The sequence below is a fragment of the Brachionichthys hirsutus genome, unplaced genomic scaffold, assembly GCF_040956055.1.
Source record: "Brachionichthys hirsutus isolate HB-005 unplaced genomic scaffold, CSIRO-AGI_Bhir_v1 contig_729, whole genome shotgun sequence".
NCBI lineage: Eukaryota > Metazoa > Chordata > Actinopteri > Lophiiformes > Brachionichthyidae > Brachionichthys > Brachionichthys hirsutus.
In genome coordinates this window covers 36,129-59,576 of record NW_027180586.1, presented here as the reverse complement: position 1 = coordinate 59,576, position 23,448 = coordinate 36,129, and the positions used below count along the sequence as shown (strand labels likewise).

Sequence of the window (23,448 nt, the reverse complement as noted above, 5' to 3'; positions counted from 1 at the left end):
CCGACATAATTCGGCTACGCTGAACACGCCGGTCCCAACCGCGTCTCTCCCGAGATATGGCAAAAATAAAGCTTTGCACGCATGTGACGTCTACACCGTAAATCACATCAACCTGTCCGTCACCTCGGTTATAGCCCTATGTGTCATCTATAAGTGTGCCGGGTTACAAGTTGTTAAGACATTTGGTTGTGTGCATATTTATGCTTATTGTCAACTTCAGACGCTCACTGAAGCGGCCGCGTTCGCCCTCCTGTGGCCGTTTCTGGAATAACACCAGAAATGTTCTAAACATTTGAAATCAAAATATTGCGTGAACCGTACGTTCATTTGTGAAGGACATATGGAGAAACCAGTATTTCCTCACCTCGCACAATTTACATATTATATCTAATATACTATGCAGTTTTGATATTTTGAGTATTGTACGCATGGTTTCCATGGAAACGTGTTGTTTTTAGTGGCTGAGAGCATACATCACAAAACAAGAAAAAGCGTTTTGGGGTTTCCTTCTCCTGCTTGTCACCAAGCAGCTGCTCGGTTTCCGCCATCCTGCTGGTCGGACGTCCATGTGCAGCGGTGGCGTTCTCGTAATACGAGAAGAGCTCTTTCTCTCTATCGCCCTGGCAAATTTATGACAGGTTGGAGACTACAATCACGTACAATTGCTTTAATACATTTAATATATAACATCTAAATCTACGTAATACACCCTGGTGGAACAAAAAACAAAAGTGGCCTCAACACATATAATATGAGACGGTTGATTTGTAACGTATACCGGCCACGAGGTGGCGATGTGTGGTGGCTTTATATCCCACCGACTCGGCTTTAGCAGTCTTCATCCCCTCTGCTCCAGACAAACATTAATATTTAGTCGTCGAGCTGCAGCAGCAGAGCGACGCCGCGCTTGATCCAATGCCGTGCCGGCATGTTTGTGGGCAGCAGCAAGGGAATGACAAAGTTGGTGGAGTGGCCGGTGGTGGACAGGGTTCCTTTCCTCTCGCTGGTCTTGTACAGAGGACAAGCGTACATGTCCGTAGGAGGTTCCTCGCCCTCATCTTTAGCTGCACGGGAGAGAAGAAAAGAAACAGAAAAATAAGAAAACGCACTAAACAAAAGAAAATCCCGATGGAAGCTGGAATGCGTTTTTTTCTGACGCTTACAGGGTTTTATCCAGATGATGGGCATCTTGCTGGAGAGCTCTTTGGCACGTTGCTCTACAAGAACTCCACTGATGTGGAAAAGAGAAACAACATTTAAAGCTAACGAAGTCTCTGAATAATTTTATTAGAATGAGGCAGAAGCTGCTTTACCGTTCTCTGTCCCACCGAGCTCCTTCCAGATACAAGCCGTTGACATAGACCCCGTCCTCGGGTGCTGTGTCCGACTCGTCCACAGAGAGAACCTGGAAGGAGAAATCAGAAAGACAAAACCGCGGATCAGTACAGCTTTTGGAGCGATAGGAAGTACTCGTCTTCTAACCTCAAAGTCCAAGCCGAGCAGATCAATGGGGATCTGGTACTTCCGAGCGTAGTTCTGCACCGCTCCAGTTAAGAAGGCCTGGGTGAAGTAGAACCCAGACAGCCAGAACACATTCGGTTTGCCATTGTCATACCAATCCTACAAGGAAAGAGCAAAAAGGAAGAGCAAAGAGTAAACAATATCTCCGTGTGTTCACTTTGTTTCTGCTCATCCAATGATTTCATTCCACCGACTCGCCTGTAAAAACTTCAGCCTGGCCAGAAGGTCGGTAACGTAGCTGCCCAAAGGTTTGAGACTGGCGTAGGAGCGTTTGGTCCAGGCCTCTGGGACCTTGCCCAAAGCCAAACTTCCTGCGATGCCTTCAAGCTCTCCATCCATCACCACCAAACCCTTGATGGCCTTCAGCAGCTTCTTTAAAGTCTCACGGATCAAACTGAGCAGCCTGAGAAAGAGCAAAACGAGTCCCGTGAGCAGGTCGGGATGTGCCGTCTCATTCCAAGTCCTCCGCGGATCCGCTGGTCCTTACACGTTGTAGCGCTCCATCTCCTGGACAAGCACTGTGTTCATGCTCTCCTCATACTGTACCGGGTATTTCAACAGCGCTGCCTTGGTGTCAAAGTTACTGGGAAGCTGGAGGACAAAACAAGAGAACACAGTTTGAGCACGCGACGCAGCTCCTAGAGCTCATATTCAAGGCAAACACGGTTTCCCGTAAGGAACTGGCGCCGGGTGAGGTTCATGGCAACAAGTTAAATCCAGACATTTCAAAGTGCGTCGCGAGTTTACACGAACAATTCTCTTTCCAAATCTCCGCTCAGAGAAGATGATTATGCGCACAATGGTGCTGGGAGATTTCCCTCCTGGCCAAGTCAAGCTCACACCTTACAGATGATGTCATTCACAATGTCATAGAGGGCGCCATCGGCCCCGGAGCTCTGTCCTCCCTGAGTTTGTCGGCCTTGGGTGAGCAGCAAAGAATCAAACAGCAACTTCGTTTGCTGGAGATCCTTGGAAATGTCCACATTTTCATGCATCCCAAACACTTCCGGATGCTGATCCTGCGGAAGCTCCTGGAACACAAAACACGATTCCTCCTCGGTCGACATCAGATTGTCAGTGCAATGAGAACGTGTTGCGCTTCGTGTGCTTCGTGTCAAACGGCTTCACCTGGATGAATTTGATGCAGCCTGCATGGCTGGAGTCGGACGGGACGTGGTACACGCGGCTGGGGGAGAACGGGTAGAGCGGCTCCTCAATGACGTTCTTGTTGTAAACGTCGGCCAGGAGGGTCAACAGGAGGCGCCGATCCCAGTCGTCAGTCACTCGGCCGCCATAGTTGCACTCGCCAGTCAGGTAGGAGATGGCATCAAAGGGAACCTCCTCGTATTCATTAACAAACATCTGAAACATGTAAAAACACGCAGCATCGTGACGTCCTTTGCCTTCGTTCTCTCACGACACAGAAACCGGTCTTCTCTGAATGAACACCTGCAGCTGCCTGATGCTGATATGAAGGTCCGACTGATTGAAGCCGTAAGGAATATTCCAGCCCTGCGGTCCAAACGTCTTCCTCTCTTGAACCAGAGCGTGAAAGAAGCACAATCCAAACAGGAGCTTCTCCCAAACCTAACGGAGGGAATCACGAGTCAGACGCTTTCAGTATATTGTCCATCTAGAAGCTGCAGAAATGTCAAATTCCTGTCATGAACAGCGTCGACACGAACTCACTTTCTCCTTATCGGGACATCCGCTGTAGAACGTCTGCTCAGAAATCGGGTCCGTCAGGTAAGACTGCAGGAGGTTCTGTCTGAGTCCGGTCGGAGGCTCGTTGGTCATTTTGACGCCGTTCTGCAAGATGGACACTGGAAACTGGAATCAGAGAGATTGTTGTCCAGCAGTGAGAACCAGAGTAAAGCTGGGCCTTGCTGCTCAAATGAATGGGACCAATAACGCGTGTTGTGGTGAAGCCAGTTTACCCGGGCTGAAGGGTAGCTCGTTAGCCACAGTCGGAATCCGGGCTTGAGGTCTTTGTTTTCGGGGAGGCCGTCGCAGATATCCTCCAGGGCGTTCATCCAAGAAATGGCTAGGTGGCAGTTCTGCAAGCAGACCCACGTACCGTTGGCAATGGCTTGTGTGATCATCGCCTCAGCCGTGGGTCCCTGCCCTTGACCCAGGGAGATGGACTGGAACTTGGCGCCGACCATCTGCTTGGATTTGGCAAATTTGAGCAAGCCTGTGGAGCAAATGTTTCACCTGGAATCATTTTCAGAGGAGGCCAGATTCTTAAACATTCCAGACAAGTGTTGGGATGTGGACGACTTACTGGCCATGGGATCTGCTCCTGGAGACAGCATGAAGACGAGTGGGGAGGACGGGGTGGAGTCCAGGTAGCTCTTGCTCAGGTCAAAGGTAGGAGGCTGGACAAACCTCTTCCCCATGTGCTTGGTAACAAACTTAGTCATAGCAGGCACCATCTTATCTGGCCGGAGACAGCGCAGAACCACCATCTTCTGCAGGTCATTCAGTCGTTCCTCCCATGGATCAGGCAGGGGAGCGTTCCACGGCTCCATGCTGTCATAAACAGGCTGGAAGCAACTCGCGTCTCTGATGAACGCCTCCCTGCAGAGTAAATACCAGTCAGAAAGGCTCTGAAAGGACAAGCAGGACCGTCGACTCTGCGTGAGTGTCGCTCTTTACTTTAATCCTTGCAGCCCAGGCAGTTCGCTGGCTCGACAGATCTCATCCCAGCTCTTGTCTTGGAGCCAGCTGCTATCGGGATTGGGGATCATGTTCTGCAGGCCCACCCCCCCAGTTAACAGGAACATGAAGTCGCAGTACTCGATAGCGTCCTTTGACCTGGATGGAAAAATAAGGCGACGGGAACACAACACCCCAAATAAGCATGTGGTAGAAGAACAAAACTCTGACATGGAACTGTAACGATGTCTAGTTCCAGTGTTGGCTTGAACACCCACAGGAGGATGTTGCAGCAGAGGAGAAACGAGAAGGTGAGCTTGTCCTTTTCAAACAGAGAGCGGCAGACATTACAGTACAGGATATAGGTGAAGTCATCCTCCAGGTTCCGAAGCCTCTTCTGCAGGCACCGGCTCTTGGCACTAAGGAATGAAAGGCAAACACTAGGAAGGTTCAGATCACCGTCGAGCAGCTCCGAGGTCCATTTACTGGAAGCTGCAGCTGCAACCTTCACGCACCTGTCTTTAATGGAGCTCTTAAAGAGGTTGACGAACCAGACGAGAGAATACTGGTACATCGGGTCGATGGCGGTCAGATCTGCAATGCTGAAGAAAAGCACCGACGCAAGTTTGGCAAAGGGTCTGTAAGCATCCCTGGACTTGGCTATGATGACGTTTGTCTTCTCGGCAATCTGGAAAAGACACAGAGCAGGACGTGAGATCTCTAGAGCAGACTCGTAGCAATCGTCAGGCGGACTTTCTAGCGAAAACATCGGCGCTCTGTGTATTGGCCACACCTCCTCTTTCTTAGCCCTCTTGTCAGATTTAATCTTTGACTCTTCCAGAACCTTGATGGCACTTTCATCCTCCAGGATGTCTCCTGTTGACTGCAGCGTCTCCAGGATCTTGTCCTCGGTCTCTTTTTGCTGCCTCTTATTGTCAGCCGACTGCACGATTGCGTCGTTCCTCTGCTTCTCGACTTCTGGACTGTAGGAGAGACGCATTTTTGCACTATTGCACAATTCAGGTAAGAAGAAGCAGAGTTATGGACATGTGGGCTTCTTGTGAGCGCTACCTCTCCTGGGCGACCAGAATCCCCAGCAGCTGGTCCTCCAGTCCGTCTGGGGTGATCATGAAATTAAGCAGGCACACCTTGGTGGCCACCTCCGGTAGATAGTGAGGGTTCCTCAGCTTGGTGGTCATGTACAGACGGAAACCAGACGCGTACTCAATCACATTCTCCCCCAGCCTGATGCATTCCACGCCACCTAGATGAAAGAAGAGCGACTGTAGTTCGTTTCCAGCTCTTAATGGCCCTCTCGCGAGAAGCATCCGATTCACCGCACCTTGTTTGAAGGTCTGCTTGAGCAGCAACGGTTCCAGCGAGGGGTCCAGTTCTTCTCCGACGTTTTCCAGCAGCAACGGCTTTCCAAACTGAATGCAGTTTTCCAGTGTTCTCATGAAGCGTGCATCTGTGGGTTTCGTGACATTCAGATCGTTTTCCTTCTCTGAATTCTTCACCCAATTGCCGGCCTGCCCCTGCGGGTCGATCATCAGGGGCCTAGAAGCACACCAACAGGAACTTAAACGAGTCTCCAGTCCTCTGAATGATCCAACCAGACTCCTTCGTAGTAAATTGGCTCTGACGGAAGACGTTTTTCAGCCGTGCAGACTCACCATCTCCGTGAATTACCGACGATGACGGCGTTGTCCACAGAGAAATCGTCGCTGGGGAGACCTGCAATGTTCCAGGCCCTGATCTGAATCGGATCTCCCAGCGTACGGCTGAGAGAGAAGGAATCCGATGTTGGAATATTTTTAGACTAGAGATGTCAAAGAAAAAGGACAACACGGGTGAGTCCATGATTTGATGTCTGAATGAAAGGAGTTGGACAGAACAAGACAAGATGCAGGAGGAATCACCCGGCAGATTTGGGTCCACGATTCGATGCAGTCTCGTCTGAAGGCAGGAGTGAATCCCCCCAGGTATGCAATGACACCGGCGGAAATCAGACTGTCTCCAGTCAAGTTGGAAAATGTCTGCTGAAGAGCCTCTGCACTTTTGGACCAGCTAAAAACAAGAGCTTCAGTCAGTAAGTGGTGCAACCTCCTGACGTTTGCCACAGAGTAGAGGAACATTTCACGCGGCTCATCCTGACCTCGTCTTCTCTCCGGCCAGACCTTTGATTACTTTCTCGGCTCTGGCCAACTTGACCTCACAACCACGGGTCTCCGCTTCCAGGCCGGCCTTCTCCTCGGATTTCAACGCCTTTGTTTTCTGGAGACCAGCCAGACGATCCTCAACGTCCTGGAACGCCGCTTTCTTCTGACTCAGCTGGGCCATGGTCTCAGCCACGGCTTCCTGAGCTTCTTTGCACTTCTTTTTTTTCGGAGCCAGTTCCTAAAAGCAAAGAGATTGGTGTTAACTGTAGAAGCGTACCTCCATCATGAGGACCAGACGGGAGAAGATCAGCTCTGCAGAGCGAAAAATGCTGCACCTTCTGCTTTGTGTTATATTCCACCATCGTCTTGATCCATGAACAGAGGTTGGCTGCCGCAGACGACGATGAAGACACGACACTTGGTTCAAAGTCCTCCTTGTTCATGTACTCTGCCATCAGCTTCTTTATCACGGCTTCCTGAAGTTAAACAAAGAGCAGCGCTACTTGCAGCAAAGCCCGACCACGACTCCTGGATAATGAATTAGGAATGGGGCTTGGGACACTCACGGGAATATTGTCCTTGTCGAAATCCCTCAGATTCCGTGCAAAGTTTGTGTCACCAAGCAGTTTCTTGCTTGGCCCCCAGTAGTCTAGTATCTAGAGGGAAAAGAATATATATTCTTTACTGCAATACTTTGCTGCAGGATGCATGGAGAGAAATAAGGAGCAGACCATGGGAGGACAGAGATATTATATCTGGTCCAACCTTTTTTCCAGGCTTTTCCGGGTCATTTATCTTGTCTGGACTTTTCTGCATCATCACGCACACAGCTGCCATCACCAGCTTCACAGCTGGCGGTGGAGCTTTCATGGCCTTCACCACGGCGATTTGAGAGCTCTGAAACGGAACGCTTAGATCAGTTGACTCAGCAGTTTACCCCATGGAGAGAATGAGTGGAAGCCAACGCACTGAAGCAGTGGAGCTAGAGCACCCACCTTCAAGTTCTCCAGAGCAGCTTTGCCTGCCTTTTCCACTTCCTTTTGGGCAACAGTCACTTCCCTGTCACAGTCAGTCCTTAAAGTCTCCGCCTCTTCAGCTTTTTTGGTTGCTGCCTCCTCATCAGCTCGCACAACTTTACGCTTGGCTTCGACCTCTTTTGTCTCCTCCTCCACTTTCTGTAAGGCATCACATTGAAGAGATATATTCAGTATGTTCAGATCTACTGGTTAGATCTGTATCCTCAAGGTTTGATGATGATGATGCAGGATGAAGATGCACTTTTTTTCACCTCTGCTATTTTGCCGATTTCTTTTCGTGCCTCTTCCAGCTTTGGCTTCTTGATCTGAAGCGTTTGCTCCATGGTGGTGACCTGTATAGAAATACAAACGCATACTGAACATTCTGACAGTAAAAAAACAACTGAAACTTCAGTAGAAGCGGCACAAAATCTACCTGTGCTTCAGTGGAAGCGATCTTTGCCAGGCCATCGAGGTACCTCTGTCGAGCCTTGGTGATCGTCTCCCTTCTCCGAGTGAGTAACTGGCGGAACGTTTCGATCAGCTCCAGGTATGATGTGGGCGTCACATAATGATGGCTGCCGCGTTCAACGAGAGCTCTGCAGCACAACAGACAGTGTGAGGAAGATGTCAGAAACATCCTCTGCTCTAAAAGCTTCAGATATCACTCAGCAGAGATCCCACCTGTCTGAGAGCTCTATGACGGAGGTGTGGAACGCCTTGCAGATGGTGATGACATCCTGCCGCTCATCATCAGCCATCTCCAGAGAATGCAGGAAAGAGCTGGCTACTCGCCCCAGGGCTTCCTCGGGCCACGGCTGTCAGAGGAAGGAGGAGATGGGATAGAGAGAAGGTGACCAAAGGCAGGACGGTCTGTCTGCCGCACACATCGAGACACACCGCAGAGACAGCTTCAGAGACGATCTGAAATGCCGTGGAGATTACACTTTGTAGCTTTTTAAATATGAACAAGTGATTACATCCCAATCCTAATCCCAATCCAGTACCTGGAACCAGTCCACAGTGCAGCAGTTGATCAGAGAGGGAAACTGGCGCAGGCGCTGCCGGAAGGTGTCTCCAATGGGACTAAAGGCCACGACAATGTGCAAGTTCTCTCTGCAGCGTGCAACGAAGAAGGCAAACAGCGCTAAAGCACTCATCTCCAAATGGGGATTGGCCGCCTGGGCGACGGGACGCAATGCCTGGAGACCGAGAGATGCAGCAAAGGTAGCATGAAACAGTCAGTCAACGCGACTTTCATACTAGAAAGGATTCCTTGTGCAGCGACGGAACTGCTGCGACCACCTACATCCATGATCTCTTGCTTCTCATCTTTGTCAAACAGATTGGGCACCTCCCCCGCGTTCAGAATGCTGTCCACGTCCTCGAGGAACGCCTCATCTTTGATCTGCGTGTCAGTGATCAGAAGCACCATCTCCTGACCTTTCAGGCCAGCATTTTTCAGGTGCATCTGAAGGATTTGGAAAAGGAGGAGCCAGGTTTGTTCAACATGAATTCACAAATGCATAAATGGAAAGTAATGCAGTAACATATCAGATAAAGGACAGACATCACAACCGTGGCGCTGACCTTAAGGTCGTCTCGCCACTCAGCCAGGCCGTAGCTCTGAGAGATCTCAGGCTGAAAAGTGCTCATGTTGGACATGAAGGCAGCCAGACGGGTAACGGACTGCCGCCCGCTCCCGCCGACCCCCACCAGGAGAGCGTTGCCTCTCGGCTGCTTCAAGACGCGGCTGATCCTGCACAGGTGCTCCAGGACGTAGCTGTATCAAAGCACACACCATTTACCCCGCTAATTGAGCCATGATGGGACAAACATTTCATTAACTGGCCGCTACACACGGAACTGGATTGTCTGTTTAAATGTCTAAATGCACCTAGTGTACATTATAATATTAGCTCTAGTGCTAGTTCGGTATTCAGCATCACACGTCCTTTGCACCAAGTTAGAGCTTCCAGTAAACGATCAGAGTACATATTGCCATGGACAGCATGAACCGGACTCTGCTTGCCGGAAGATGACGAGGTTCATGGCCTTCTTGTTCATCCGGTTGTATTCCTCCAGACTCGATTGCGCTACGTCAGAAAAGCTTTTTATGGAGGACACCTCAGCATACAAGCGCTCTTCCTGCTCCAGGTCAGGGTTCATGAAGTCACCAAACATAAGGTTCTTCATGTCTTCCTCAACCAGCTGAGTGTGGAAACACAGACAATGAATATTTCCTTCTATGGTTCATGTGTGCATGTTTTCCATTTGTGCAGCACAAATATATTTGTGGGTGTTTTAATATACCAGTAGCAAATATACAAGTCAATACTTCAGTCCTCTACTAGTATATTATGACAATGAATCTCAGCTGACCTCACTGCCTTCTTTCAGGTGATCAAACACATGGTCAAAGGACTCTTGGAAGTGATCTTGGACGACGCTCCGCATCAGCTGGTACATCCACTCCCGATCTTTGTCGTCCACCAGTCGGTCATAGTAAACACGGAAGACCTCATGAACAAACAAGCGGATCATTGTCTGCTTGCTGTCCAGGGCCCCTCTCCTGAGCAGCATGCAGCCCTGGATGACGCGGGAGAAGTCCCGAAGGTTGAAGGTGTAATGAGACTTGGCTGGAGTGGGAAGCAGCTTCAGCATGGCTTTCTTGTACACCTTTGGCAAAGAAAAGATAAGCAAATAGTCAAAGCATTAGAGGAACTAAGACCCCCCCCCCCAACTTATTCGTGCTGAGCTCTGACCTCCATTGTGGCGTTCACTATTTGGTCTCCAACAGTGAAATATTCATCGGGGAATCCATTTTTGGTGAGAGACAATCTCATCAAGGTGGAGAAAATGTGAACCATGGTGCCGTCACTGAAGGGGTTAATGCTGATAACGTTGAAGTGCCTCAGGAAGCGCGCCGGCACGGCATTCCTCCCGCCACCAGGGGGCCCCATAGCTGCGATGAGCTGCAGGTCAACAAGGTTGATCTGGGAAGTGTCAGCCACGTCGAACCTGCCGATCAGAAGAGAACATTAGCCTGTTTACAACCAGCGTTTTCTCTCGTCTGGTGACATGTCGTTCTCTCGCTCTTTCATCATGTCGTTCTCTCGCCCTTTCATCATGTCATTCTCTCGCCCTTTCATCGTGACATCATGTCATTCTCTCGCCCTTTCATTGTGACATGTCATTCTCTTGCTCTTTCATCGTGACATCATGTCATTCTCTCGCTCTTTCATCGTGACATCATGTCATTCTCTCGCTCTTTCATTGTAACATCATGTCATTCTCTCGCCCTTTCATTGTGACATCATGTCATTCTCTCGCCCTTTCATTGTGACATCATGCCGTTCGCTCTCTCTCATCGTAACAGCGGACCAGCCGTACCAGTGGCCGTGGTCCAGAAGCTGCCGGAGGAGCTCCACGGGGGGCTGCGCCCCAAACACCTCCGACGCGGGCATGTTCACGTCATCCACAAAGATGACGCACTTCTTTCCAATGGGAGGGCCAAACACTCCCTTCCTCCGCTTATCCAACTTGGAAACGATGAGATCCTGGGAGAGGATAAAGTCGAATGACTAAAACACCTCCTGCTCGTTTGGATCGTTCCACACCTGCAGGTCAAACCAGCACCCGACTGTTTCCTGCATGCACACCTGCGTTTGGTTGGCAGTTGTGCGAGCTGAAAAGTTAATGAAGGAAGGTAGATAGCGGTCTTTGTCCAGTTTGTTCATCAGCTTCTCCTTGATGTAGACGGACTTCCCGGTGCCAGTAGGACCAACCAGCAGAAGAGGTCTAAGCAGATAAGAAATATATAAAGAACAAAGGCTTCGCAGAGAAAATAGCTTTCTGTTAAATGTAAGTCAATCCGTGCTGGGACAGAGTGAGAAGCGTCATTCCTAAAATCAGAGCTAGCAGTGAAACAATCCGTACCGTCCGTGGCTGACGAAGTGGTCCATCAGGTAGGTGTAGCGAGCCGTGTCCACGGTGGGGACAATGACGTCTTCAGGCTTAGTAGTGATGCTGTCAGGGTCGACGTTCTCAACCTCGCTGCTCCAGTGAACCCAGCTGCCGGCGCCGTCAAACTGGACAAGAGATTCAAATGGGATGAGCCGATTCTGACAAATGCGACATCCTGAGAAGTCGCGGTCTCACACAATACCTTGTAGAAGTAGTCGTAGACCAGGCCTTCCTCGTCCAGGGGACACGCCCATCTCCCCACGGTTTGAGGGACCGGATGCTCCGCTGATTCTCCCGACAAAAGTTTCCTCACGAACGAACTAAACTTCTCTCTGCTGTTTGAGTCGCAGCTGCCACCGATGGACCAAACCAGGGCGTAGGCAAAGGCTGCCTGGGAAACGGGTCGGAATACACAGACATGCTGAACTCCGAACTGCAAACGTCCCGGAAGTTCACAGTAAGACGAGAGCAGAATATTCAGTAAAAGGACTTGTTGTTTTCTACCATGATCCAGATCCGAATCACTTTTTCCTCAGGATTTGACTTCAAAGGTTCGGCGAGGACCATTTCAAACAGGCGACACAAGGACAGAACAGTGTTGGAGTCAGTCGTGGCGACAACTTCCTGTCCACAGAATCAAAATGAAGCGTGAAGACAGTCATACATAATAATGCACATAATGTGAATCCAGCACATTCAGCAGGTGTCCGTCGGGCCTTTCAGAGGCCTCGGGTCACTCACCGTGCAAGACGTGCGTAGGAACAGGACGGCCGGCGGTACGAGCCACGAGAAGAGGCCCGTCAGCAAAGAGCGGGACTCCGGCTCCCGGAGAGCGTCAGGAAGGGTGTTCAACCAGGAGAGGAACAAGGGATCCAAGCCCAACTGAGACGGTTCCATGAAGATCATCCCACAGCGGCTGACTGTGGCAGGCTGCAGCGGGAGAATGAGAACATGTCACGGAACTAAGAACAGATCAGTCACTCCCTCTCGATTCAAATTTAGCCAGTAACGTCATGCCGAGAAGGACCTACCGAGGCCCGGGACAGGTCGTCCACCTCGAAGATCAGACTCATCTCATCGGGCATCTGGATGATCTCTCCATTCATCAAGCACAGCTGGGGAGTGAGAGCAATGCAGGAAGTTTACTCAAGAGTGAAACCAGGGAAAAGCAGCAGCACTGAGTGTTCTGCACCTTCTTGTTGTCGTCCAGCACTGTGTTCAGGCTCTCGATCCACAGCGTGTCGATGGGCCCATCAAACACCAACCATTTACGGTCCGGCGACTCGTCCGAGGCAAATTTCCTGAATGCGCTGGCCACAATCCCATCAGACCACTAACAAGGGCAAACACAAAGGGGCAAGAGTGAGAGGGCGAACGGGTGGCCGGCTGCTCCGTGTAGAAATCTACAGAACTTCAGAAGAACTTCCACAAGATGCAACCACAGCCGGACCTCATGGGAAACGGCGTCGAACTCTCCAAACAGCTGTCCCATGGTAATGGATTTGGGGTTCACGGTCGTGTAGCGGACCTTCCGCTCGTTTCCATAGCCACGTTCGCTCATAAAATTCAGAGTGTCGGCTAGAACTCGCAGCACTTGGGTCTTCCCAGCGATGGGCCCTCCAACCAACATGAAACTGAGGAACACAGAGAACATCTCCATGCAGCAGCACATTTGGAAGAGCCCCGTGAAGACTCTTCCAGACAGTGACGTACTGGATGACACGGAAACACGCCAACGTGAAACATCACGACAGAGGAACACGTTAAAGAACAACGCACCCGTGCCTGACAATCATCATCTCGTAGGTCTGGATCAACTTCTCCCAGAACGTGTCTGTAAGCTGGAGATTCTTTGATTTGCAGCAATGTTCAGCGGCCTCCCGGAACCGCTGCCAGCGACACAAACACATTGATCACACTGGACAGGCTAAGACTCAGGAAGAGTTAATTACAGCAACGCATCTGACCTTATAGTCAGCCTCAGGGAGGGTGATGCCGGGGAACACGTCGCGGATGATTCCGTCAAACAGTGGAATATCGTGGGACAGAAACTTGGGCTTATTCACATCTTTTATGGACCTCAAGACCTGGACACGACAACAAGCAGAAGACACGGAAGGGTCCAAAGGTGTCAATCACGTGGCAGGCCTCGACTCCGGGATAAAAGCAAGGAGTATACGCTCTGTATACTAGTACTGCATAACTATCAGCACCATTACCAGTATGTCCTCATCCTCTTTAGGGAACTTGAGCTTCAGGTTTCCAGCAGCAACAAGCACAGCTTTGACAGCCCTCATCCCGTAATCGTAATGGAACTGGGATGAGAGCTGCTCGGAACACAGCCGGTAGGTTGTTACGATCTTCACCGAGAGCGGCTTGGCATGCAGGAAGCCACTCGAATATAGAGAAACCTCTGCAATCAGTGCGTAGTTGGGCACCATCATGGCCACCGTCCGGAACAACGCCTGCAAAGAGAGGCGACAGAAAACGTGACTTAGAGGTTTCTTGATGACGTGTGCGTTGCATTGAAATAAATGGGAGAACGTGCAACACAACACCTTGAGGTTGTCTGGGAGCTCAGAACGTCCTGCATAGCCAGGATTCATGGTGATGGACACAAAGCAGTTGGGATTGAGCGTAAGCTGGGTCCCTTCAAAGTCAAACTTCTCTGCATGCAGCTCAACGGCCCTTTGGATGCAGAGGATCTGCTGGGCCACCACAGAGAGCACCTCCAGCTCAATGCGATTGAACTCGTCAAAGCACGCCCATGCGCCAGTCGAAGCCAGGCCTTTGAAGAACTGGAACAGATTGCAGCAGAGACACGTCAGCGCGACGTCCTGGCATTTGAAACCGCGCTGCTAGGATTACAAACGTGGAATCTACATTTGCAACTGGCATCACCTTGCTCATAGCGATGTAGTCCAGGCCGTCAGAGCAGTTGAAGACGACACACTGCACTGCCAGAGCTTTGGCCAGATCCTTGGTGGTCTCGGTCTTTCCTGTTCCTGCCGGACCCTCAGGTGCCCCGCCCAGATTGAGGGAAAAGGCACCAACCTGAGACAAACATTATTTGTGAGGTGAGAAGTGCCAATATTCACGCAGGCTGCTCGTTAGCCGTTTTACCAGAGTTCTGTAGCATCTGTCAGTCAGAGGAGTGATGACCAAACGGGGGGAGTTTCCCAAGTATTCGTAAGCATATTTCACATCGCAACTTATGATTCGGACCCGGACATTGTCTGAGCACCAGTAGTAGCGGAGCTGGGACAGCCACTGGAAGTCGTTTTGGCTCGACACCTCTGTAAAAAGGACACTCGTTATCCCACCAAGTCTTTGAGTCCTGCTGTTAAATGGACTTGTGGCCCAATCTGAAGCACCGTTCTGAAGCAGCTCTGCAACCACGTCCCTGGCATGGACGTCGATGGTGATCAGCGCTCCCAAAGTGATCCGGGTTTGTTTGGGCAGATCCCCTCTCACCAGCTCCACAATGTCGCTCAGCTGATTCCGGAGTTTCTTGTAATATTTCTTTAAACCCTGCAGAGAACAAAAAGCCAATTACTCTTGTTCCCGTTTCAAACAAAGGGGAAACTGGTGATCTCAAATTCCAGCCAACCGGACAGGAGTGAGACGTCGCTGCAGCAAATAAGCCAGAGCTGAAGATGACATTGTGAAAGCCTACTTTAGTGCCTCCTTTGATGGCTTCCTCAACTTCCCGAGTCCAGTAGATCTGGGAGGTGCAGAGGACCACCTGTCCAGGCCACTCCTTGACCCAGTTGATCCGTGAAGTATTAGTGTAGGCCTGCAAACACAATGACAGAGAAACGTTCACACGGAGAACCCCCCAACATCACATTGTCCCGCACCGGATCCATACACAGCACGAAGGCGTCTTCCTGGACATTTTGCTAGCCTAAAATGGCTCAGGGTAGAAGACAGGGTTAAACAACTCAAAATGGGATTGGCATTTAAAATAGTCAATGCAGCTCTGCCCTCAGTCCCCTCAATCCCTGCATACCTGAATAAACACCTCCACAGATTTAGTGACACCCACAGCCACACCACTAGAGGGAGCTCAAACAACAACCTGATTACCCCCTCCTATAGGATTATGTTAGCATGGGTAGCATGGGTAAATCATCTTTTTACAATACTGCCCCCTAAGGGTGGAACTGTTTGACTCCTGCCCTCAAAACATGCACCTCTTTGGCCTCCTTCAAAACGGCCCTAAAAATTCACCTTTCAGGGGGGCAGAGACGGAGATAGTCATCACGACTCTCTCCGGATCAACCCCCCCCGCCTTTTTTTGTCCACCTATGTTATACATACTATGTATCTTTTTAATTTTTAATTTATTGTAATTTTGCATCTGTGGTGTAATTTATGTAGAACTTATTGTTATTTTATATCTGGATTAATTTATTTTTATTTTATTGTTATTTTGCAGCAAGTTAGTAATTTAATATTAGTTTTATTTGTATTGTTAAATGTCGATGATTTATGTACGAAGGACTTTCAACGGAAACAAGACCGCAAGGGCTTTTTAGAAATGCTCCTCTTAGACAGGATGTTTGACTGTACTTGTACAGTAGTCCCTCATTTTCCACGGGGGTTACGTTCCAAAAACAACCCGCAATAAGTGAAATCCGCAATGTAGTCATCTTTATTTTTTTTCAATTATTATACATGTACATAAATGTTTTAAGGCTGTAAAACCCCTCACCACACACTTTATACACGTTTAACAGGCAGGCATTAATCTAAATAGATTGTTTCAGTATTATAGAATGAAACCAAAGATCAAAACCTTTTCAGAACTAAACATTTGTTTGAGAAATATAAATATATAGTACGTACAGTAAACGTTTTCCTGTTAATAATGTTAAGGCGTGCAGGTCGAGGAAAGAGCCGCTTGGAGTGCAGAAGAACAAATATTCTACTCGTGCTGTCTTTAGCCTCTCATGCTGCTTTATTGGATAGCTTAGCACAGCAGCGCGGCGCGGCTACATAAATCAACAGGAAGAAACAATACCCATAAGGGACATAACGTTTATGCTCCTACAAAATAAAAAGCCTCTTTTTACACAGAGAATAAGAGCGCTATAAAACAAACGCTTAACAAATAAACATGATAGCTTTTAGAAATAACAAATTTAATTTTAATGACACAAGTTATTAATAGCAACTCGCGCGTATTTCACAGTTCCTCCGACCGCGCCTCTTCTTCCTTGCGCCGTTTCAAGGCGCGTTCAAGTGCAAAAAATAAAATCTGAAAAATTGAATTAAAACTCCGCGGAGCAGCGGAAGATGAACCGCATTATATCGAGGGACTACTGTACTGTAATACATGCTACTGTTTGACTGTACCTGTACTCTAACATTCCATCTAATAAATTTATTCATCATCATCAGACGACAAAGCTCGGTGCTGGAAACAGCCCTCTCACCTCGATGGATCGGCCTATTTCGTTTCTGACGCTGCGAATCATCCCAGACTCCAACTCCACCAGCCACTTCTCTACGGCCCCCCCGGCTGCAGCGGTGGAGATGTTCTCAACCAGCTGGATGTGCTCTCCCTCACTGCTGTACATGCCCTGCAAAAAGCACAGCATGCAACCCGAAACACGGCCTTTAACAAGCGGGCCCGTGGAATCCTGACAAGATGCCCGACCGCCGTACCTGGATCTCCAAGTCAGGCAGGAAGTCCAGTTTGGAAATACCCTCAAAGCACTTCTTCAGGTGGGGCTGTACTCGGGTGGGGTCTTTGGTCTCAGAAAGGATTTCAAGCATTTCGTCATTGGACAAGAAGAAGAATCTGGTGAGAATGTTAGCAGCCAGTATCAGAATCTCTTCAATGGAATCCTATATATTCTGATAGGAACAAAACAAAATGAGGATTTTCTTTACCTTGGAAAACTGAGCCGTTTCTTTTCCAGATAGACATTCAGGCCTTTATCGATGGTGTCCAGCTGATGGTTCGAGGATTGCAGTTTCTCCAGCAAATCAGGCTGAGCGGTCACCTCTAACACCTACAATTCCAGATCGGTTACAGAAATGTTCCTTCAGAGGGGAGCTTTTACAATAATGGCTGCTGCTTTCTTTCTAAATTACCCGGGAATCCCTCGCGCAGCGGCCCATGATATCTCTCCAGGTGGCGTCGACGATTTTGAAGAGTCGTCCTTCTTCTGGAATCTGTTGCATGATGTCTTCCGAGGAGAAGATGGATTCCAAGTAAACCCACCGAGACTGCACCTTCAGCCATTCTTCGGTGACATCCTGGATGTGAATTAATTGCTCCTCCCATTGCTGAAATGACACGATACGTTAAAGCTCTGCAACGCTGGGCGTCGGCAGACTCTAAATCTCCTTCCTTTAACCGGATCACATCCATGCAAGCTGAGCAGTTCTTTATTCAGATGAAACGAGTCAATGCTCAAAAGGCTTGATCGATCACCTTGATCTGAATGCCAAACTCTTTAGTCAGCGCCGTCCCCATCATGCTCTGACTCTTCACTATGTGGTCTTCCAGCGTGGCCTGCAGATCCTCAACGCTGTGCAAGATGTGAACACCGGTCTCTCTGTACAGTTTGTTGGGGAAAGACAGAGCGACCAGATCGTCCTTCATGGCTCGCAGCTTGGTCTCCAGGGCAAACTCCTTTAGTGAGCCAGACAGAGAAGGGAGGGACATGGTGTTCAACGAATCTATTTTGTATTGAAGTTACACGTTGTCAAACGCCACAAAGGAAAAGCAAACCAAAGATAGAAATTCAGCAGCTCTTACTTTACTGGCATGAGTACTGATGGACTCCAGCTGGTCCAGATGAGGATTCAGATTCAGCTGGAGGAGAGTCCGTGCAGTAACACCGGTCTCAGGAGTCAGGTCCGCTCCTATCAGCGCCGACATCTGCTCCCGGTGGCGAGGTCTGATGGCTGGGTTACACAACGCCATCAGCACAGGTCGATGCACCTGCAAACACAAACACATTCACCCCATACACAGGCTTAGCTTCAACAAATGAGCACTGCAAGACTTTCCCAGCATGCCCCGTTCAAGTCAGCTCCAGCACCTTGAAGCTCGCGATCATCTTCAACACTGTGGCGGACAGAACCGTTGCAGGGCTTTGCAGCGTCGGTTGTTCCGCGGCTGGTGGCTTCTTTTGGAAAAACTTCTGCACCTTGAACAAAGAACGCTCCATCTCCACATCAGAGTCAAAGTACTCACTGCTCTGTTCATGGAGGGGACCGTCCATCCATCTATTCACAAAGAGAGAGACGTGGTTTGTCATCCCAAGCCGAGGCTTTGACCTCAACAAGGACTTCACCAAAGGGACTCTTGACCTGCTCTCCGTCTGCTGCCACTGCTGCACCAACGAGAAGAGCTGCTCGTAAGGCTCCACACTCTTCCTGAGTTCCTCCATTTGAGGGTAGGACGACTGGTCTTGTGCAAAGAAGGCCTCCTCTTTGTTAACGGTGACGATGACGTGCGCAGCCTCCTTCAGTTGCTTGAGAACGGCTCGGATATTCTTCAGATACTGCTCAAGAGGACATGAAAGACAACTTGGTATTATTTTATGTTCATCACTACTTGACAAGTAACTTAAAGGCATGTTGACCATGAAAATGATTCAAGGACACGTATCCATCCCATGTGAAGCTCAGATGAGCAGCATCCAGTGTTCCAGACTGCAGCACTAAGCATGCTAACGCAGCCACATGTCGCTACATGTAGTTCAGCTAAACATGAGGGACATGTTGTGTGCCTCACCTCATCAACACGGTGCATCTCAGAGTATTCCTGGAACTCCTGGAAGCTGCCACTCAACACTTCAAAGTCGATCTTTAATCTTTTTCTCCTATCAACCATCTCCTTTTCCCCTTTTTCCTTGCCCTTCAGAATAATCTGCAGAATACAGACGGCGTCCTCAGACAGGTCTTCAAAGAATAACTCGATCAGCTGTTTCCAAGAAGCGTGAGAGGCGTTACCTCGTCAGCACGTTTAAAGATCGCCGGCATCTTCTGTGGCCAAAGAGTAACAACCGAATTGAGCTTTAGATCCTCTTTGGCAAAGGAGTGATGATCGAGGAGGTAAAGCAGGCGACAGTGGACTTTCTGCAACGGCAAATCAAAGTGTGCTATTGGCGCCGATTCAAGAGCGCTGAAGTGAACATGCATTTATTCCTAGAACTCCGGATCAATCCTGACCTCAATCTGTTGCTGGAGTTCTCCGAGCCGGTCTTCCTGAACCTCTTTGGTGAACTGGATGGTCTCAGACATCTCCTGGATGCTCTCTGGGGGTTTCAGTAACCGGTCCCTGATGCTCTCAAATTCAGAGCAGATCCTTTGCACAGACACAAAAACGGGTTTGGAGAAACATTTGCAAACGGAACTACAGGAGAAAACGTTTTGCTCCAGAATGTTACAAGAAGAGACTGACTGGATGTTTTCCTCCCGGTGGACGGCGGCGAGTTTCTCTATTATGATGCAGGCGTAGCTTCTGGCTTTGGCGGCCAACTCCTCCTTGAGTTCCTGGCATTCCAGCTGCACCATTGTAAAGTGGGCTCTCACGGGGAGGCTCATGATGTCCTCTGCCAGCACCATGAACCACTCCACTTCCTGTGGAAAGGAGTGAAACTCCATATTTGTTCTTCAAACGGCAAAGCTGGAAACGAACTGGAAGATCGACAGCACAAACGATGTTTGCTCACCTTGGCGTAGTCGTCAAGACAACGCTGCTCAGCTACAAACGCCTCCACCCGAGCTCGTGCCGATCCGTCCACCAGCCAGGCAAACTTGTCAACTTGAAAATGAAAGAACAGCTCAGCATATTTTGAACAAAAGTCAGCGGGAGGAGGGCTGGAAACGACTGAATAGCAGGACATCCCACCAAAGGTCTGGAGATGCTTGACGGGTTCCTCTAGATTCTCGCACACACGTGTCTTTAAAGTCTCGTGGGCCGAACAGAGTACCTCCTCTGGCACCTTAGCATCCACAAACGACATTTGAGCTCGTCCCAAAGTGGACTGGAAGTTCGGAACCTTCTGTAAACCAGGAGACGTGAAAATATAAAAACCAGCGTGAGCGAGTATTTCCAAGCGAGGGTTCAATAAATGCCTTGAACCCACCTGCAGCGTGTTGGTGACACAGTCCAGCATGGCCGACACAGACGCTTCCAGCTCCGCTACTGTGGGGGACATCTGTAATGTTGCACCGTTGAGTGTCAGAGACACGCTGATCAGAGGCATGAGGTGCTGATTGCGTGGGTGGAACAGCTCGACAAACTCATCGGTGCATTTCTTCAGCAGGGCTTTCAACTACAAGACAAAAAGACACCGCGTCATCATCGGCTTTTTGAGTCCAGATTCAATTCAACACAAAGTCGGTTTCCTCTCACCTGATTTGACACGAGGACAGAGGCGCATCTAAACAGGGAGATCTTTTCTGGTTCTTTCATGTAATAGATGCTTTTCTTCTTCAATTGGAGGAGGATTGGCTCCAACCAGGTTTGGAGAAGATTGTCCTCTGTCCTCTTACAGCCCACGTTGATTTTGTCCTGCAGGCTTTGGTGGTCCAGCGGGCCTGCAGACCTGTTAGCAACACAAGATAGAAGCTGTTGAACGGGCCCTTGTCTGCGCTGCTAGAAAGCGTCTTCTCAGCTGCAGCAACTCCATGGAAAGTTTCAATGCAACAATTTGGCACACGAGACATTACTCCATTTAGCAGGTGATGCATCGCTGTCAACTGAACATTGTCCGGCAGCACAAGCTGCAAGGTGGAACAGCCAATGAGGTTTGGGTCAGGCTGGGGCCCCGAGGGCCCCGAGAGCGTTACATGCAGCATATCTATCCGTACCTGCAGCCGGAGAGGTCCACCAGCACCAGCGCGGAAAGGTTCCGGTAACACAGCTCCAGGATAATCTGCATTACCGGATGAGTGATGCTCAGAGTGTCGTCAAGTCGCTCGCGGTTCTCTACAAAACCTTGGTTCCAACACCGGGAGAAATCAAGACCCCTGAAAAAGATCGGCATGAAAGTGTTCAGTTTAGTAAATGTACACGTGCTAGTTTTTCATCCGTCCTTTGTGTCAATTACAGGATCCTATTGACCAATTATCAGATCTGATATTCAGCTTTTTACAAACGCTTGGGCGTTGGTTTTTTTAACAACGGTCTTTTTGTCATGTTTTGTTTGTTTCCCGATAGACGGATCGGTCCTTTCCTCATCCGACACTCACTCTTTAACGCTCGTCGCTCCTGAAGGACCTTCTCCCTCTGCTTTTATTATACGATTCACTGCAGGAGGAAAACACGACCCGGTGAGAACCGGTTGATCTGCAGTCGATGTACTGACATACGGTATCTAAGCAACAACAAGCCGGACACCTGTGTGCTCCCTGAGCGTTTTCACATTGTCGTCCGTTATTTCCGCGTGGAGCTCCTGAAGTAATTTCCTTGTCGCACTTGTCTTCGTCATGTCCAAACCGACTCGAGCGTCGATGCGCTCCAGCGAGTCTTTGGAGGGGGGCGCAATGTCCCGTTTCCCTGCGTTCTCCCTCAGCTTACGGAGGGCCTGGCAATGGAACCGAAACTCAAAATAGGCTTCGGTTTCATTCTTGAATTTTCTTTGTACTTATATTTGTACATATTTCAGAATTTAAAAACAAAACCTACCCAGCGCTGTCTGTTCAGAAGCGTTTCCTGTGAAGCAATGATACCGAAAACAATTAAATAAAACATCACATCCTGCAGACCTTTTATTGAGGCGGAGACTCAGTGGAAACAAACGTCTCACCAGTCCTGGAGGCTTCGGTATCACTGCCAAAGGGAAGGCCGGGGGCGTGTCCCGATCGATCCACTGGGCGGCTGCTCCGTCCGGCTGTGAGGCCGATCCGCTCTCGTAGCCACTGACCAAGGAGGAAACAAAACGTCACGCAGGAGGAACTTTGCACGTCACAGTTTCAGCCGCCCGTATCCGGATGGAACCGTAGGAACCACAGGTCGCCCAACGTGGACCGACGTTTCCCAGATGTTAGAGAAGCAGCTTCAAAAGTTGTTTTGTTCATGAAATGATTTTCACACAACAAACATTTAATGGGGAATTTTATTGCATGGTGAATTTTGTAGCGATAATCCTTCACACGAAACAAAAAGCTCCAGGTGCTTTGAAGAGGAGCGTCAGGTCCACTTAGTTACTTACCGGTGTTGGCCTTGATGTACAGCGATGCTTTCCCTCATGATATTGTGAAGGAGGTGACATCCTGAAATTGCGCATGTGTGTGTGTGAACGACTGTCTGTGTGTGTGTGCGGCCCTGCGACGATCTGGCACCACGTCCGGGGTGTGCCCCGCCTCTCACCCGTTGACTGATGGGACCGGCTGCAGCACGAGCCACGGACCCGGTAACAGGCAGAACGGTTGAGAAGATGAATGAATGAATGAATGAATGAAGGAGAACGTACGGTGCTGCAACGCTTTCATGTGGACGTATGCTCTGCCGGCCGGTCAAACTGCTGCTGCGTCGCCCACGTTCAAGTTGGTCTTCCGTGTTCCGCTCCATGTCTCTTAGATTCTTTCAAACTTCTTTCAAACTGCAGAAAAAAAGAAAGGCGACAACGTTTTGATCCTGTAGAATTCCAGAAAGGTTGAATTTATTACATCAGGATCAGAAGCTCAAGAATTGAAGCTGTTGTTGATTTGCTTTGCGTATTTTTGTAAGGTAGGAAAGTTATTTCCATGTTCCAACAGTATGATGGACCACAGGGGGGCGGGGGGGGTATGTGACGTCACCGCACAACCTCCCAAGCTGGCAACCCGGAGAGTACGGTGACAGGAACCGCATTACCCACAATGCATTGTGGGAATAACGGATCAGCGAGTAACGGGTGTCGTTGGGATCCACCGGTTGGGTTGCTTTTGTACGCGATAAATAGGTTGAATAAACAAGAATAAACGTTCTTTTTTCCCACAACTTTCCCGAAGTGCGTCCGTGCGTAAAGCTGCTTCCACAGTGCGTCGTGTGAACGTGGGGTAATAAACACGGTGTCCCACCGGCGAACGTTGAACCGTCGGACCGCTCGACTCACCGAGTTCACTCAAAGTTCGTGAATCTAACTAATGAAATATACAAACGTGATCTCCGT

General features: G+C 49.4%; 1 protein-coding gene across 1 annotated transcript; it reads right to left on the bottom strand.

The window, feature by feature from the left end:
- Positions 1-587: 587 nt before the first annotated feature.
- LOC137916052 (dynein axonemal heavy chain 12-like) lies at positions 588-22,544 on the bottom strand. Its single transcript, XM_068759173.1, has 71 exons — positions 22,507-22,544; positions 22,102-22,213; positions 21,686-21,879; positions 21,164-21,322; positions 20,706-20,898; positions 20,437-20,625; positions 20,199-20,352; positions 20,020-20,111; positions 19,749-19,927; positions 19,517-19,652; positions 19,298-19,423; positions 19,080-19,214; positions 18,653-18,846; positions 18,382-18,568; positions 18,096-18,281; positions 17,769-17,969; positions 17,426-17,620; positions 17,222-17,343; positions 16,994-17,129; positions 16,762-16,908; positions 14,997-15,116; positions 14,693-14,851; positions 14,444-14,614; positions 14,222-14,374; positions 13,879-14,118; positions 13,540-13,785; positions 13,288-13,407; positions 13,100-13,209; positions 12,771-12,954; positions 12,513-12,653; positions 12,352-12,435; positions 12,062-12,250; positions 11,825-11,944; positions 11,523-11,711; positions 11,294-11,445; positions 11,017-11,155; positions 10,748-10,914; positions 10,120-10,375; positions 9,737-10,033; positions 9,387-9,565; positions 8,945-9,137; positions 8,664-8,825; positions 8,362-8,556; positions 8,039-8,172; positions 7,791-7,953; positions 7,627-7,707; positions 7,334-7,513; positions 7,104-7,235; positions 6,901-6,994; positions 6,674-6,810; positions 6,335-6,576; positions 6,099-6,246; positions 5,853-5,998; positions 5,522-5,736; positions 5,251-5,443; positions 4,973-5,162; positions 4,695-4,867; positions 4,458-4,598; positions 4,180-4,338; positions 3,806-4,101; positions 3,459-3,715; positions 3,211-3,351; positions 2,971-3,108; positions 2,650-2,883; positions 2,364-2,552; positions 2,009-2,112; positions 1,720-1,924; positions 1,483-1,620; positions 1,314-1,405; positions 1,164-1,231; positions 588-1,064 (listed from the first exon to the last, which is right to left on the bottom strand). Exons 1-71 carry the CDS (start codon positions 22,542-22,544, stop codon positions 871-873), a joined length of 11,625 nt encoding a protein of 3,874 aa, XP_068615274.1. The 3' UTR covers positions 588-870.
- Between the last annotated feature and the right edge of the window lie 904 nt (positions 22,545-23,448).